The 11,915-nt window shown below is 44.6% G+C and overlaps 1 protein-coding gene and 1 pseudogene across 1 annotated transcript; one reads left to right on the plus strand and one right to left on the minus strand.

The window, feature by feature from the left end:
- Window positions 1-6,357: 6,357 nt before the first annotated feature.
- On the minus strand, window positions 6,358-8,397 carry LOC119349135 (annotated as a pseudogene).
- Window positions 8,398-10,658: 2,261 nt separating this feature from the next.
- On the plus strand, window positions 10,659-11,480 carry LOC119350713 (the record flags this gene model as incomplete). Its single annotated transcript, XM_037618409.1, has 1 exon — window positions 10,659-11,480. A coding segment is annotated over exon 1 (822 nt), but the record flags the coding sequence as incomplete, so codon positions are not given.
- Window positions 11,481-11,915: the final 435 nt, after the last annotated feature.

Raw genomic sequence — 11,915 nt, forward strand, 5'->3', positions numbered from 1 at the left:
AGTCCTCATTCACGGCCTGTTCATCGGGGCTGGCTCGCCCGTCTTCCCGTTCAGCCTGTTCAAAACTTGGCTTGGCGGGGTCTTCATTGTCTTCGGCATCGTCCGGAGTGCTATTTTATCTTGTGCCGGTATCGCTATTTTCACCATGGCGTGATTTAGAGCGGCGCCGCTGACGTTGGCGCTTTGGCAGGTTCTCAGTAGGTTTATCCTCAACTGGATCCTTTATGTCATCGCCATTGTCTTCTTTGGGTGTATCCACCACGTATATGTCATATGAAGAGGTGGCTGTCCAGCGCCCTATGGGCGGTGGTTCCTGTTCTTCTCCGCCATCGTCGTCCATACGTCGATGTCTTCGGAGTCGAAATCAAGCATGTCGGTCAAATCGTCGACAGTGGCTATCAAGTGGGTGGTCGGTGGATAACGAAGTTCTCCGTCGTCCGCTTCCCACTCAAGCCGGACATAGTTTGGCCAAGAATCTCCTCACAAGGAGAGAGACTTTAATGAGTTTAACACATCGCCTAGGGGTGAGTGTTGGAAGATGTCCGTGGAGCTGAACTCTAAGATCGGCGCCCGGTCAGATTCGATGGGTGCGGATACACGTGGTTCGGAGCCTATGGCTGGAGACGAGTCCGAGGTTCCGATGACACATGCCTCGTTGGAGGTCGGATCTGTGTTCGGCTCTAGCGCTGCTGAGTCCGTGGCTTCCGTGGCGAGGTTGAGCCTCCCGTCCTCGGATGGCGCGCTCTGCTCTGGATCTAGGGCCAGTGCGGTTACAGGCATGATAACCCGCAAGTATACGGGATAGTTGTAGCCTCTTTCGATAAGTAAGAGTGTCGAACCCAACGAGGAGTTAAAGGTAGAACAAATACTCTCTCAAGTCCTATCGGCCACTGATACGACTCTACGCACGCTTGACGTTCGCTTTACCTAGAACAAGTATGAAACTAGAAGTACTTTGTAGGTGTTGTTGGATAGGTTTGCAAGATAATAAAGAACACGTAAATAAAAAGTAGGGGCTGTTTAGATAAAGAAGCAATAAAGTAAATATAGCGAGTGTGGAAAAGTGGTGGTAGGAGTTGTGAAATTGTCCCTAAGCAATTGACTACGTTACTAGACCGGTAATCACTATTGCAATTCTATTTGCGGGAGAGGCATAAGCTAACATACTTTCTCCTCTTGGATCATATGCACTTATGATTGGAACTCTAGAAAGCATCCGCAACTACTAAAGATCGTTAAGGTAAAACTCAACCATATCATTAAAGTACCAAGTCCCGTTTATCCCATACGCAAACAACCTACTTACTCGGGTCTGTGCTTCTGTCACTCACGCCACCCACCATAAGCAAATCATGAACATATTGCAAACCCTACAGCGGGAATCCCTCACGCTTGCACGACACGGAGGGCACAATAGGACAGCACCAATAAAATATGCAACTCAAACCAATCATAGCAATTCATCAATCACCGATAGGACAACGAAAATCTACTCAGACATCATAGGATGGAAACACATCATTGGATAATAATATGAAGCATAAAGCACCATGTTCAAGTAGAGAGTACAGCGGGTTGCGGGAGAGTGGACCACTGAATATAGATGGGGGAAGGTTATGGAGATGTTGGTGAAGATGGCGGAGGTGTTGGTGTAGATCGCGGTGATGATGATGGCCCCCGGCAATGCTCCGGCGCCACCGGAAGCAAGGGGGAGAGAGCCCCCCTTCTTCTTCTTCTTCCTTGACCTTCTCCCTAGATGGGAGAAGGGTTTCCCCTCTGGTCCTTGGCTCCCATGGCTTGGGAGGGGCGAGAGCCCCTCCGAGATTGGATCTATCTCTCTGTCTATCTCTGTTTCCGCGTTGTGGACTTCTACCCTGGCACCGTTTCTTTTATATCCGGAGATCCGTAACTCCAAGTGAATTGAAACCTTCGCCCAGATCTTTTTCCAAAAAATAGCTTTCTTGCGGCCAAAGAAAGGCATCAACCGCCTTAAGAGGGGCCCAACGCGCCCACCTGGAGTGGGCGTGGGCCCCTGTCTCCTGGCCACCTTGGGCACCGTCTTGCGTTGATTTTACTTCCCAAAAATCACAAATATTCCAAAATAATTCTCCGTCCGTTTTTATCCCGTTTGGACTCCGTTTGATATGTGGTTTCTACGAAACATTAAACATGCAACAGACAAGAACTAGCACTGGGCACTGGATCAATATGTTAGTCCCAAAAAATAGTATAAAAAGTTGCCAAAAGTAGATGAAAGTTGTAGAATATTGGCATGGAACAATCAAAAATTATAGATACGACGGAGACGTATCAGCATCCCCAAGCTTAATTCCTGCTCGTCCTTGAGTAGGTAAATGATAAAAAAGATAATTTTTGATGTGCAATGCTACCTAGCATAATCTTGATCATATATCTAATCATGGCATGAATATTAAGACACGAGTGATTCAAAGCAATAGTCTATCATTTGACATAAAAACAATAATACTTAGGGCATCCCAACAAACAATCATGTCTTTCAAAATATCAATGCTTCCAGAGCGTTATCACTACAAAATCATATAGTCTTGTATGCTCCCTTTTCTTAACACAAGGTACCCCTTATGCCTATCCCAGTGTCAGCCAAGCAATTGTTTCATACTTTCGTATTCTTAAACCCTTTCAACTCTCACACAATACATGAGCGTGAGCCATGGATATAGCACTATGGGTGGAATAGAATATGATGGTGGAGGTTATGTGGAGAAGACAAAAAGGAAGAAAGTCTCACATCGACGCGGCTAACCAACGGGCTATGGAGATACCCATCAATTGATGTCAATGCGAGGAGTAGGGATTGCCATGCAACGGATGCATTAAGAGCTATAAGTGTATGAAAGCTCAAACTGAAAACTAAGTGGATGTGCATCCAACTTGCTTGCTCATGAAGACCTAGGGCATTTGAGGAAGCCCATCGTTGGAATATACAAGCCAAGTTCTATAATGAAAATTCCCAGTAGTATATGAAAGTGACAATATAGGAGACTCTCTATATGAAGAACATGGTGCTACTTTGAAGCACAAGTGTGGAAAAAAGATAGTAACATTGCCCCTTTTCTTTTCTTCTTTTTTTTCTTTTTTTTCTTTTTTTTTGGGTGGGCTTCTTTGGCCCCCTTTTTTATTTAGGATTCTTTGGCCTATTTTTTTCTCTCTTTTTTTTTCTTTTTTTTTCATGGGGCAATGCTCTATAATGATGATCATCACACTTTTATTTATTTACAACTCAATATTACAACTCGATACTAGAACAAAGATATGACTCTATATGAATGCTTCCGGCGGTGTATCTGGATGTGCAACGATCTAGCGTAGCAATGACATTAAAAAACGGACAAGCCATGAAAACATCATGTAGCTATCTTACGATCATGCAAAGCAATATGACAATGAATGCTTAAGTCATGTATATGATGATGATGGAAGTTGGATGGCAATATATCTCGGAATGGCTATGGAAATACCATGATAGGTAAGTATGGTGGCTGTTTTGAGGAAGATATAAGGAGGTTTATGTGTGATAGAGCGTATCGTATCACGGGGTTTGGATGCACCGGCGAAGTTTGCACCAACTCTCGAGGTGAGAAAGGGCAATGCACGGTTTTGAAGCACATCAGTATCGTTTAGGAAGTCACTCTTTACTTGCGCGAGCTTCTCTTGAATTTCAATGAATCTGTTTAATATGACAGTGTACAAGAAAGCAGAAGAAGTCGACTTTGACTTCAGCTGGAGGTTTAGATTAATCAATGGCAGGAGCATTATGCCGTCACTTAGGGATCAGGAAAGAGGTACATGTCTAGACTGTCCTTTTTATTTTCACTGTTTGATTATTAGTGCTGAAGTTGACATTCACAGGGCAATGTGCATATGCTTCAACGATGTCATGTACTGAATCCCTTTACAAGAGGAAGAATGCGGTTGTGAGGATTGGTAGTGAAACTTATCTGTCAAAGGAGTTCGTTGTGAATCTCTCGCTGGATCATCTTCAAGATTTAGTCACTTCATTTTGTGCAACAAATCGAATAAATGTTTCAACACGCTTGATTACTGTCTCGAAAGGATGGTAGCTCAGGGTGTCATAACTGAAGAAGCCTATAACAGTGCAAAAGTGAACTTTCATGTATGTTTTCTGATATTTTGTGCACTCAACAGACTCTGAACTAGTTTTCTTTTTGCCTAGTAGTTATTGATTGTACCTCCATCCCAAAATAAGTGTCGCTGATTAGTACAAAACTTTGTACTAAATCTGTAACACTTATTTTGAGACGGAGGGTGTACATGTCATTTGTATACCCAACATCCTCTGAACTAGTTTTCTTTTTGTCTTGAGTTATTGATACATGTCATTTGTACAACCCAACATGCTTTGAACAGTTTTTTGTTTCGTCTGAAGTAGTTATTGATACATGTTATTTGTATACCCAACATGCTCTGAACTAGTTTTATTTTGGTCTGAAATACTCCCTCGTCCCATAATATAAGAGCGTTTTTTACACTAGACTAGTGTCAAAAACACACTTATATTTTCGGACGGAGGGAGTAGTTATTTATACTTACATTTCCACACCCAACATGCTCTGAACTAGTTTTCATTTTGTCTGAAGTAGTTATTTATACATGTCATTTGTACACCCAACATTGTCTTGAACAGTGCATGACCTATAATGGTTGTTTTATTGCAGAGTTTCCAAAGATATCGCATAAAGGAATTTGAGAAACTCAACACAGCCAGAGTTGAAGAAGCTCGTGAGCTATTGGAGGATGGAATAGCCCTCATTAGGAATTTCAGAATCACAACCGATTATCATAGGCTTGGTCCCAATGATATCTACGACATTCCTAAGGGGGCAACATTCGAAACAAATCCTGCAGGGCAGGCCTGTTCCCATTGTGTGGTGATTGTTGGTTACGGCAGGACAAGTGATGGGCTGTCATACTATATCTTTCAAAATTCATACGGTAAAAAGTGGGGAGACGATGGTTTTGGCCGAGTAGCTTGTAGTTGTCTCAAATATCTGTACCGTGCTAGTGTTTAGGTTATTGAGTACTGCAGGATGGTGCTCATGTTAAAAGTGACACTGATATAGAATACCCACGCTTTTTGTAAAGCAGCCATCTGACAGGAGTTCTTGACAGCCCTCATACATGTGGTTGTAGATGTTTCAGTTATCACAGATTTGGAGCCTCACTGTAATGTCAGATGTACTGATGGAGAGCAATAGGAGTATCTTATAGCAGAGTTGGAGCCTCACTGTAATGTCTGCTTAATTGCAGAGAGCTGCAGAACTTATGTCAGTCAGTTGAAATTAGCAATGCCTTGCCTTTCATTTTTCTGTACATTCTAGCTGGTGATTCCCAGCATTTTTCATTATTGTGTTGAATTTTATGGAGCGTCCAACAGACTTAGCAGGCTTGGCTGGCAGTAGGATTTTTTAGTTAAAGAAGAAATTAGCTTGCATATGTAAGGATTTATTTTCCGCGAGATTAATGTCTGCTGCTTATTCGTATAATCTAGTAGGAACAATCAGCACATATAGCAACTTTTGCGTTTTTATTCAGTTTGTTGGGCTTATAATAGCAACCAACTATCACGCTTTGCTTGATGACGTTGTGACATTTTATTTTATACTTGTATGCATTTTATTTTTTGCAAAAAAGTTGTTTTTTAAGGCAGTAACACTTACAGTGCAAAGCCTATCATATATTCTCGGTAATCATTACACATCAGAAGGTAACAGGATTACTTCTCTTTCAAAAGAATAGGCAAGAGAATGGCGAGATGGCGTGCAACAATGAGGTCCTCTTCATAGATTTCAGGAGAGGTGTACCTGAATCTCTAACCTGACTTGCAAAACGGCTCACTCTTACGCACAGATAAAGCTCCTTGGCGTTTTGTTTTGAGCTAATGCCATGTGAAGATTGCTCAGATAAAATTCCACTCTTCAATATGTATGGATTATTTTGACTGTAATCCTCTCGGTTCACTTGTTGCTCAAATTTTGCTAAAAAAAAAACTTGTTGCTCAAACTCCTCTGTATCCTCTTTTTAAATTAAATTAGTTTCCACGGAATTCTTTTCGAATTGTTTTGAAACTTGAAAATATGACTTCTCATTTTTTTAAATACCGAGCTCCCTAGAGCTCAGCCTTCATTGGCATTTTCCGAATATTCTCTCCCTTTTCACACCAGTAAAGAGAATATCTCGCACCAAGTAAAATTTGAAATACTGCGACTCCCAGTGCAGGTTTAAAATACGCAAATCAGGAGTTTTATAGGACACATCATCCTATACTCATTCAGTTACAATAATTTATTACGCCAATTCGAGCATAATTTTAGTTAATATTAAAGATACATATTACAATAACATGTCACATGCATCACCTCTTGCTACAACGGTACTTCTCGAAAAGGAACTTGCTTGTCATAGACCTTCAGCATATAGTAGACCAAGACCAAACAGATTAGTTGGTGGATAGATTCCTCTCATCACATAAAACAGTCATCATCACTGTCCAGCTCCTCCAAGTGAAAAATCATCTCATTATGTCCACCCAAGTAGCCACCGCCCGAGGGATGCCTAAGCTCCTTTGCTCGATCATCGCACCCGTAACAATGACCTTGTTGATGCGTGGAAAAATATATGTATACATTAGCACATGATATGACTAACGGAAAATCATGGAGATTCCACCAAGTATATAGTTACCATAATTGTTTTCTTCCAAAGGTGTGCAGAGAACAACATCCTCTTCCTGTGTGCAGTCAGGTCGCATCTCAGCAAAGAACATAGTATGTTTGCCATCTGAACCTTTCACCAGAAAGTTGGAGTGCACATATAGTGCTGCGCATCCATCGACTTGATTCCTCTCTTTCTCTTCCACAAATTCCAACTCAGAGAGCTGAAATAGAAGCGATCGACACATGTGAGTATAACAGACCGGTCAGCAGTAAATCACATGATTTGCATGGATGTTCTAGCCAACCATGAGTAGTAAAAATAATGAACTACAACAGCAGTTTAGTTCCATAATAACTCAAACAGACCTTAATACGGGCCGTTAAGCAAAAAAACGCAAGCAAACATAAATATTTGATTATGATTTATTTTGGCATACCTGAATGTTGTTTCGCTTGGCATACGTGTTGAGCGCTATGACCAAGCCCTTGCGCTTACGCTCTTGTCTGCGTTTTCTCATCAGGGGACGGCGACTTGGGCCTGAGACTGAACTGCCGTTTGGCGTCAGCTACCCACAGATCACCAAACTCCTTGAGAGTAATCGGTGATGGTCTAGGAACGGGACCATCCCCTATCTGCAGTCTGGCAGAGCCGTCACTGCATGCATGGACATAGAGAAATTATGATGTAAACACAATGGAGCCAAGACACACACTCACAGACAGCCCGGAAATCTAAGGCTTATTTTGTTTAGTCTAAGATAAAAAAATCACTGTATGGATACTAATCTATTGGCATTCACTTTATGTCATACGTTTCATCAAGCTCTTGATTGCATCTTAAGTTCTTCAAATATTATTGATTCCTTCATACTAGATCAAATGTGAAGTACGATATCCCCAAAGTTGCATATATGAATCCACACAAAAAAAGAAAGTAGTGTCTGCATACGTACATCCAAAATTCTCCAGAAACGCAACAGGTTGCGTTGGCGGACGACATGGCCACCGACCGATCGACCACTCCTGCTTCAGATCAGATATATAATTAACAGCAGGAATAAGCGAAACCCTTGGGGCTAATTTGGCTGTCAGGGATGAAACACCCAGGGAAATAAGCGCCCAGGTGGAGTTTCCCATGGCACAAGGGGTCCATGGGAGAGATTGTCCCAGGTGGGAGAACGTACCTTCTGGTATTTGGACACCACATGCAAGGAGCACGGTCGTCGCCCCCAGCGCCGTCACCTCTCTGTCGCGAAACCAGAGCGAGCGAGGGTTTCTTTCCCAATCTCGTGACTAGAGGAAATCGCTCCCAGGGAAGTGCCGTGGAAAGGGCCAGGGTCCCCGCCCCATCTGGACAACCAAATGGCCCGGTCAGCTCCCCGAGGTCAATTCGGCCCGTGGTTTCTTCGGCCAGGGAAAGGGCCGGGATCCCCTCGGGATCCCTTGCATCCAAATTAGCCCTTGGGGGGTGGCGGATCCCCACCGGGTAAATCACAAGGACGGCGGTACCTGTACTGTAACTGGAGCGAGATATGGAGAGGGCGGGTGGTGAGGAAGGAGGAGATCGCCGGCGGTGAGATCAAACCGCCTCCGCCGCCGAGACCTAGATGGATTTCTCTGTTGCCTTTTCTTTCCTCTTTTTTTCTTCTTCTGTTGTCTTATCTAAAGGAAGAGGAAGACTTGTAGTTTTTTTTTTTTTTTTGAAAAACAGAGGAAGACTTGTAGTAGTACTATAAGAAGATCCACGCTGGGTAGCCCATCGGCCCAGTTCAGTTCGGTCTGCTTTTCCGAAAAGGCCTCGGCCTGGTGGACTGGACTGGAGAGAACGCGTTTAGCGCTGGCAAAAACGGTTGCGACGGCTGTGCGCGGAAATTTTGAACATTTCTTAAATATAGTATATGATGAATTTGTTTCCAAACACATGTTTTGAAAAACAATTCGATACGTGCTAAATATTTTTCAAATACATTGTGTTTTTCTAAAATGTCATGATATATTTGTGAAACACATCAACATTTTTTAAAATATCACGTACATTTTGTGAATGATATTTCTTTGAATTGTAAAAACATCTTTTTTACATTGTATAACATTTAAAAACTGCGTGATTTTTTTTATGAAATGTGTATTTTTTAAAATATACAGGAGAATTTTTTTAACACGGCATGAACATTTCTTGAACACACAATGATATTTTTTAATTTAAATGGAAGTACCATATTTCAGAAATGTATTGCTTTTTTTAAAAAACACCTGTAACTCTATTGATACCGATAACAATTACAGGTACACTGCTTTGGACCTAAGATCCAAAAAAAGATAAAATAACTCCTATGACTAAGAATCACAATAAAATCTTTTGTAAACACCTTCTTCACGGTATCAATCTCTGTTCAAAGAAATACTCCAAAGACTTCGGTAATGAGGCTGCAATTAGACTGGAGGAACCATGTTGTCAGCATCAAGAAGGGCGTGTCTTCGCTGAAGCGTGGAGTCCAGACAACCCAGTTTGGGCCGGCCCACGGTCACTTCGCTCTTTTTTCCTTTTTCTGGTCCTTCCTTTTCTTATTTTTCTGTTTCTATTTCTTTTACTTTCTTTTCCATTTTATTTATTTTTGGTGCTTTTTAAAAAAACATTACATATTACAATTTTTTTCATCATATATTAAGAAAATGTTCACAGTATACTAAAAAATGTCCATCATGCATTATAAAAATGTTCACTGTATATTAGAAATTGTTCAAAAATTATGCAAATGTTCACTGTGTGTTTTGAAATTTGTTCAACATATATTACACAAATGTTCCATGTATTAAAAAATTGTTCAACGTATATTACAATATGTTCAATGCATATTCGAAAATTGTTCAATGTATATAATCACGTTTTTTCAACAATGTTCATCGTATATAAAAAAGATTCATCGTGTATTATTACAATGTTCATTGTATATCAAGAAAATTTCCATCGGATATTAAGAAAATGTTCAATGTGAATTTTTAAAATAAAAACCGAACAAAAAACCGCCCAATTATAGTAAACTGGATGCTACAGTATGGGCCGTTACAGTAAACCCGACGCGACACTCAAACCAACTAAAAACGGAGAGTGGGCCGGCCAAGCGCGTGCGCCCGTGCGAAGTTCCCTCCTTTTGTCGCACGCGGGCGTTACACAGGTGGTCTCGTCTAAGACGATGTGAAACAAAGCACTGCCCGGGGTGGGTACGTATGTGTGTACAGGTTCCGCCACAGAGAGGAGAAACATTGGTCCAAATTATCTCTATTCCTAATGGAGCACTTCGTGAATAGTCCGCGCGGATTATTTTCGTTGGTTTATTTTCGTCATCCTCTCATCACCGTTTTTTTTGTCATTCTACCATCTCTGCTCTACCCTCCATCGAAATAAGCCGGTGAAAAAAACACCCTGAGATCGATCCCTCTTTCACACAGCAGATCGATCTCCGTCGCCGCCCGATCCAGCCCTACGCCCAGTCCGCGATGGATCCATCCCTGTGAGATCCAAGATCGCTGCCGCCAAGGTCCAAGATCGCCGCCATCGACCTCTGAGATCGTCATCCCTTTCTGTTTCTGGTTCGCTGGCCTCTCTCCCTTTTCCCAATCTCTCTCTTTTGTGCGCGTGCATCGCTGCCGGCGTCCACTACTGGCCGCCTCCGCCGTCGATTGATGCCCCTATATCTCTACTTCTAATGAAGCACTTGATGAATAGTCCGCGCGGTTTATTTTCGCTGGTTTATTTTCGTCATCCTCCCAACACTGCTTTTTTTCGTCATTCTACCACCTCTACTTGGGGCATTGGAAGCAGATTGGTACTAAGTTTGATAATTTTTACGTGTCAGTACCAAGTCTGGGGCTAGACGTTATAAAAAGGTCTAAATCGCGTATAAACGCGTATTGACGGTGTATCTGACTGGCGGGGCCCGCATGTCAGCTGCCGATGTGGCATTCTTTTTGCAGAAATCCCCCGCACAGCGGCGCCCGGTCTGGATTGAGGGGATAATCCATCGAGCCCGAGCTCCCACTCACATCACCACGGCCACCGCTTGCGCCGGAGCTGCCCCTGCTCGCACCGCCGCGGCCTCTGCTCGTGGCCTCCACCGTCTTCTTCGGGGCCTCTGCACAACGGAAGCGCCTCCCTCCCCCCTCTCCCCGTCCGAGCTCAACGCCATCTCCACGCTCATCCCGCGGCTCATCTCCGAGGGCCAGGTCCCCGCCGCCGGCCGCCTCCTCTCCGCGGCGCTCCTCCTGCCCGGCTCCCCGGAGCGCCTCCCGTTCCCTCCGCTCGCGGAGCACCTCGCCTCCCTCCCCACGCTCACCTCGGCCTTCGCCCTGCTCACCGCGCTCCTCCACCACCCCGTCCGCCCCTCGCCGCTCCCGCTCGCCACCCCGCTCCTCGGCCACCTCCTCGCGATGCGCCGCGCCCACGAGGCCGCCTCCGTGCTCCGCTGGCTCTGCCGCCCCGACTCCCCACGCCGGCCCGACGCCGCCACCTACGGCATCGCCGTCGCCGGGTTCTGCAGGCTCAGGGACCCCAAGAGCGCGCTCGTCGCCCTCGGCGAGATGGCCTCCGACGGGGTTCCACCCTCGCTGGAGCTGCAGGAGGCGGTGCGGGATGCGATGCTGCAGGACGCGAGGATCGAGGAGGCGTGGGCGCTGGAGGAGGCTATGCGGCCGCCGGAGTCCAAGAAGACGGGAACCAAGGCGGCGCGTCAAGAGAGAGAGCTTCGGGTGAGAGAGAGAGAGAGAGAGAGAGAGAGAGAGAGAGAGAGAAAAGAAAAAATGGAAGGAGGAAGAGAAGGAGAGAGGCAGGGTGCAGGGACGGCCTGGTCCTGGTCGCCGGTGGTGGTGCTCCGGTGGCCGGCCGGCGGCGCGGCGAGGAGGAGGCCAGGGCGGGGCGGGGGTTACGGGAGGCGAAGGAGCTTGGGCTCGGGCTCGAGGGGGTTTCTGCAAAAAGAATGCCACATCGGCAGCTGACATGCGGGTCCCGCCATTCAGATACACCGTCAATACGCGTTTATACGTGATTTAGACCTTTTTGTAACGTCTAGCCCCAGACTTGGTACTGACACGTAAAAATTACCAAACTTGGTATCAATCTGCTTCTAATGCCCCAATTGTGGTACTTCTGTGCAATTTACTCTCCATGGTGAGTAGTTAAATTTTTACTGATAATGGAGGCAA

This window comes from Triticum dicoccoides, chromosome 1B (genome assembly GCF_002162155.2).
Source record: "Triticum dicoccoides isolate Atlit2015 ecotype Zavitan chromosome 1B, WEW_v2.0, whole genome shotgun sequence".
Lineage (NCBI taxonomy): Eukaryota > Viridiplantae > Streptophyta > Magnoliopsida > Poales > Poaceae > Triticum > Triticum dicoccoides.